The sequence below is a fragment of the Cariama cristata genome, unplaced genomic scaffold (assembly GCF_000690535.1).
Source record: "Cariama cristata isolate BGI_N322 unplaced genomic scaffold, ASM69053v1 scaffold26638, whole genome shotgun sequence".
NCBI classification, from domain to species: Eukaryota; Metazoa; Chordata; class Aves; order Cariamiformes; family Cariamidae; genus Cariama; species Cariama cristata.
The window spans coordinates 2,657-7,624 of NW_009632032.1; the positions used below are offsets into that span (position 1 = coordinate 2,657).

At 61.6% G+C, this 4,968-nt stretch overlaps 1 protein-coding gene across 1 annotated transcript; it reads left to right on the plus strand.

The window, feature by feature from the left end:
• Positions 1 to 1,994: 1,994 nt before the first annotated feature.
• On the plus strand, positions 1,995 to 4,279 carry MFSD12 (major facilitator superfamily domain containing 12; the record flags this gene model as incomplete). The annotated part of the gene is made up of 5 exons (XM_009706201.1): positions 1,995 to 2,205; positions 3,160 to 3,271; positions 3,505 to 3,702; positions 3,973 to 4,065; positions 4,169 to 4,279. Coding segments are annotated over 5 exons (725 nt in total), but the record flags the coding sequence as incomplete, so codon positions are not given.
• Positions 4,280 to 4,968: the final 689 nt, after the last annotated feature.

The following is a 4,968-nucleotide window of genomic DNA, read 5'->3' on the forward strand; positions in this document are numbered from 1 at the left end:
GGGGGGCAGCTTCCTGCCTCAATGGTCTGGGAGGGATGAGCGGCTCTTTGCTGCCTGTCTGAGCCGGTCTGACAGCGCTGTCCCAAATTCCCTGCCCCGGGGGGTGCCTGTGATTCCCGGGTCGCCTGGCATTCTCGTGATCCTGTCCCACAGAGCCAGGAGATGAGAGCCTGGACCTCTGCTGCCTGCCCTGGGGGTGCTGCGGGGATGGGCAGGGTGGTCTTGGAGGTCTCCTATAGCCCTGCTTGGGAGAGTGGGGAGTCCCCAGGACACCTCTGGCTCATGGTGAAGCCGTGTTCCTTGGGCAGAGCCGGGGATGTTGGGATGCAGGTCACAGCCCCATCCCAGAGGAGCACGACTCCATGGAGGTGGTGGTGGGCACTGCCTGTCCCTGGGGGCCATGAAAAGGAGAAAGTGACTGGAGTCTCCTGCGTGTGTGACAGCGGCGATGGCTCGTGGGTGGGCACAGGGGTAGACATGGAGGCTGCAGCAGCCTGGGGGCCGCAGCTCCCTGCCCCAGCGCTCCCCTGAGGATGCGAGCAAGTCCCTTGCAGCCCTCAGGGGACCGCAGAGCCCAATCCTGCGGGGCCCTGGGGCTGGGGAGGGGACAGAACCTCCCCAGTCCTCCAGACGGGGCTTAATTAAAACCAACAGCCCTGTAAGAGGCAGAACGGACGTCTGGTCTGGTTTGAACCTTTTTAGACCCTGCCTGTCCTGCTGGCTTGTCTGGGGCAGAGTGTGCCCGAGTGTCCTGTCCCTTCGGTGAGCTCCTGGAGCACCAGCGCCAGCTGTGAGCTGGTGCAGGGCAGCACCCAGCACCCTGCCAGGGCCCTTGTTCAGGATAGATCTGAGCCCGGCTGGGATTGTCACTGCCTGCCCTCGGCGCAGGGAGAACCGCTTTGCCCCAGCCCTGCAGCAGCTGGGGTGACAGTGCCACACGGAAGCAATGAGGAGGAGAAATTGCCGTTCAAATCGCTCGTGAGGAAGAGGATCTTGCAAAGTCCCCTGGAGAGGGGACCTTGGGGACCTGACCGAGCGGCTGCAGGTTCCCCTCAGCTATAGGAACAGATTCCCCTGGTGCTTTGGCAGTGCCCGGTGAAGGTGGGGACACACGGGACAGGGCACGCAGCCGTCCCCGCGTTGGTGCCTGGGCTTCAGGAGCAATGGAGCATCTCAGCGGATTTGCTCCATAACCTTGTGAAAGGAGAAGAAGAAGCCAGCCTGTCCCTGCCTGCTCCACGCAGGCGTCCCCACGCCATCACACTGCGGCAGAGGGAGGAGCCTGGCTCTGCTGTCCCTGACCCTGCCGGGACCTTCCCATGGCTCAGAGCCCAGCGTGGGGGGCAAATCTGGCTCTGTGTCCCCCCCGCATCACACTGGGGGTGTCCCTGGCCATCGCTCTGCGACTGACTTCTGCAAGCGTGATGGGAGCGTGACTTCGCTGCTAGTCCCATGGGAGAAGGGACAAGGGGACCGATGGGCTGGCCCTGAGCCCGCGGGACAGCCCGGAGCCCTCCTGGCCTTCAGGGTGCCTTATCGCCCTGGGGCAGGTGGCAGGGTGGCACATGTCCTTGGGGCTGGTTATCTGCACGCTGGAGGTGGGGAGAGAAGCCCTTGGTGCCTGCGTGTCGTGCCAGGGTCTGTCCTCCGACGTTTTGAAGGGGACAGAGCGGGTGTGAGATGGTGCTGCACTTTGTGGGGGGAATTTGACTGAGGAAAAGTCTGCTGACAAGTGTCTGTCTGTCTGTGTCGGCACTGGGTACGAGAGGGAAGGACATCACCCTGTGCAGGATGGGCTGAGGGGGGTGTCTGGGGCTCCATGTGTCTCACCTGGCTGGGGGAAGGGGCCCACCTCCCTCCCCAGCTCTGTGGGGTAGAACCTGTCCTAGCAGAGGGCTGGCTGTGCCTTTCCGTCTGTGTCTGAACCAGCTGGGGCCGTTGGGGTCCCAGGGAAACGGGGTTTGCATCCTCTCACTGCTCCGCTCTCTTCCCAGGCACCACCTGCGTCCTCGTGTCCTTCCCCTTCATCTTCAACCCCTGCCTGGGTTGCAAGGAGAACACGCCGCAGTGGGCAGCCTTCATCTACTACCTCCCCTTCATCATCATCTTCCAATTCGGCTGGGCGGCCACACAGATCTCCCACCTGTCCCTCATCCCTGAGTTGGTGACCAGTGACCATGAGAAGGTGGAGCTCACAGCTTTCAGGTGAGTGTGGCCAGACCTCGGTGTCCCTGGAAGCAGCCCTGGGGGAGCAGCCCTGCCTGTGCCGGGTCCCATTACTTGTGTGACAAGAGGTCCCTTGGGTGCTACGGGTCTGATGTCCCCTGGGTGCCGTGGCACACTTGAGCCCTCGGTACAGCAGGACCAGGACTGAGCCATGTGGGTGTCCTGCAGGATGTGTCCAAGTGACACTGGTCTTCTGAGTTGGTGACCCAAACCTTTTGGTGCCAGGAGGGAATGTCTTGATGCCAGGGATGTTGGTGACACAGCCTGTGGGACACTTCCTGAGCTGGGGGCACTTCTCCTTTGGGACTGGAGGGTGATGCTTACAGAGGAGGAATAGACCCCCCCAGGGAGAGGTGGGCATGGCCCTGTGCCCTGTCCCATAGGTAGGGATGGCCCCAAGGCCAGGCTGGGCAGCACGTGCAGCTCCGTGCACGGAGCCCGGCTCAGTGCCGCTTATCTGGCAGGATCAGGCTGCGGGAAGGAGTGTTTATCTGATGGAGCAGAGCTTGGTTATCTGCTCCGGTGGGAGGAAGTTCTTTCGGCAGGCAAGCGGGGACCGCAGCTGGGCAGGGAGGATGTGGGGCTGTGCTGGGGTAACCCTGGGGCCAAGGGGTCTGGCTCTGGGGGCACGAGGTCGGGCAGCTCCGGGCATCCTTGGGGCAGAGGTGAGCTGTGACCAGAGGGTGGACAGGCTGGCCTAGAGGGATCTTGGTTTCCTCCCAGTGATGCCCCAAGGCTTGGATTGGGTATGCTGGGAGGTGCACCAGTAAGGTTAATGCCTGGCCAGATGCTGCATGCTCTTGGAGATGTCATCTCAGCAATGACAGCGATGTGCAAAGCTGGCTGTAGCATGCCTGGCTTGGAGGGCAGCCTTGGGTTGAGGTGTCCCTGCTGTGTCCCTGTGCATCACCCTGAGGTGCTGTCTCCCCTCAGGTATGCCTTTACCGTCATGGCCAATATCACTGTGTATGGCCTGGCCTGGCTCCAAAAAAACCAGCCTGACCGCTCAGAGCACCTAGGCGTCCAGGATGTCCCTATATTTCGGGTAAGTGGCAGGACTCAGTCCTTGGGGTCCTCTCGTTGCTGGATGGGACATGGCTCAACTGGGGAGGGAGTGAAGTAACAGTGCCCTGAAATCCCACCTACCACACTGGGCAGGGGCTGCACTGAGCTCTCCCTGGTTTTTTGAGAACCGCTCGTTATCCACCAGACTGCTGAGAGGTGGATGATGGGCAGGCAAAGGGCACCCCCTGCTATGCTCACCTCTTCCTCACCCAGAACCTGTCCCTCATTGTGGTGGGGCTGGGGGCCGTGTTCTCCCTCATCTTCCACCTGGGCACCAAAGAGAAGCCATACCCGCCGGGCTCGTTGCCCCAGCTGGAGGAGAGCACACCCCTGCTGCAGAAGGAGCCTACGAGCCCCCCACGCCCGCTGCTGATCTGGAAGGACTGGCTGCTGGAGCCTGCCTTCTACCAGGTACGGCTGCGGGCAGGGCTTGCGGTGCCTGTCCTGGGCTGCTGCCCTGCCCGGGTGCTGTGGGCATCCTCTGGCACTGGGATGTGCCCGTAGTGTGGGTGAGGATGGAGAAATGGGCTGTACTGGGCACCCACCTACCATGTCAGGGAGGCTGTCCCCTTCTCAGTGGGCATCCGTGCCATGACAGGGTTGGGCATGGAAGGTGCCAACCTTCCCTATCTCCAGTTTGCGCAGGCTGAGCGGTGCTGCCCTGTCTCTGTCCCCTTGCAGGTTGCGGTGCTCTACATGTCCACCCGGCTCATCGTCAACCTGTCGCAGACCTACATCGCCATGTACCTGACCAACTCGCTGCTGCTGCCCAAGGTGGGTGCAGGGCAGGTCCCTGCCCGCGTGTTGAGGTTGCGTGGGCAGGGGTCCTGTGCCAATGGTCCGGAGCTCATCTTCTCCCTGTCCTTGTCTCTTGCAGAAATACATCGCCACCATCCCCCTGGTGATGTACATCAGTGGCTTCCTCTCCTCCTTCCTCATGAAGCCTGTGAATAAGTGGATAGGTCGAAATGTGAGTCCTCGGGGCCTGGTGAGGTTTAAGTTAGACCCAGGGAGAGGCCCAGGGGCCAGATCCTGACCACACAAGTGATCGGAGCACTCGGCACACCTGAGCCTGGCTGGAGAGCAGGGACCCCTCTTGCATCCTCTGCAGATGACTCCCTGCTGCAGTGTGGGTCCTGCTGGGACAGTGTGGGTGGTGGGCAGGCTGAGGGGCATGGACCTATCCTGCACATCTCTGAGGTTGGGGAAAGCACAATGCTGGTCCAGAGTCGGCCTGTCCTGTGCAGCCCTGACTGGGCTGGGAGAGTCCCATGGTGCCCATGAGAGGCAGAAAGGGGGTTTGACTGAGGTACCCTGGGCAAGCATGGGGGTCTGCAGTGCCCCTCCAGTGCATCCCCCTCTGCACTGCAGCGAGCACTGTTCCCCAGTAAACCCCCAGCCTCTCCTGCTGGTTGGGTGTCCCCATGCCCTGTGCAGGCACCTTCAGCTCTTAGGCTGTGGCCAATGCTGTAAACCAGCCTGGACCACTGCAAGACTCTTGCTTTTTTGGGGACTCTTGTTTAAAACCAGCTGGGAGAGAGCCAAGGCTATGCCCTGTGAGTCCTAGGCAGCAGCTGGACCCCCCATGCCCTCCTCACTCACCCCTTCCTTGCTGGGTGTCAGCTAAGCCAGGGTCTGAGCTCTTCCTTCACAGAATCTCAGAATCGGTTTGGTTGG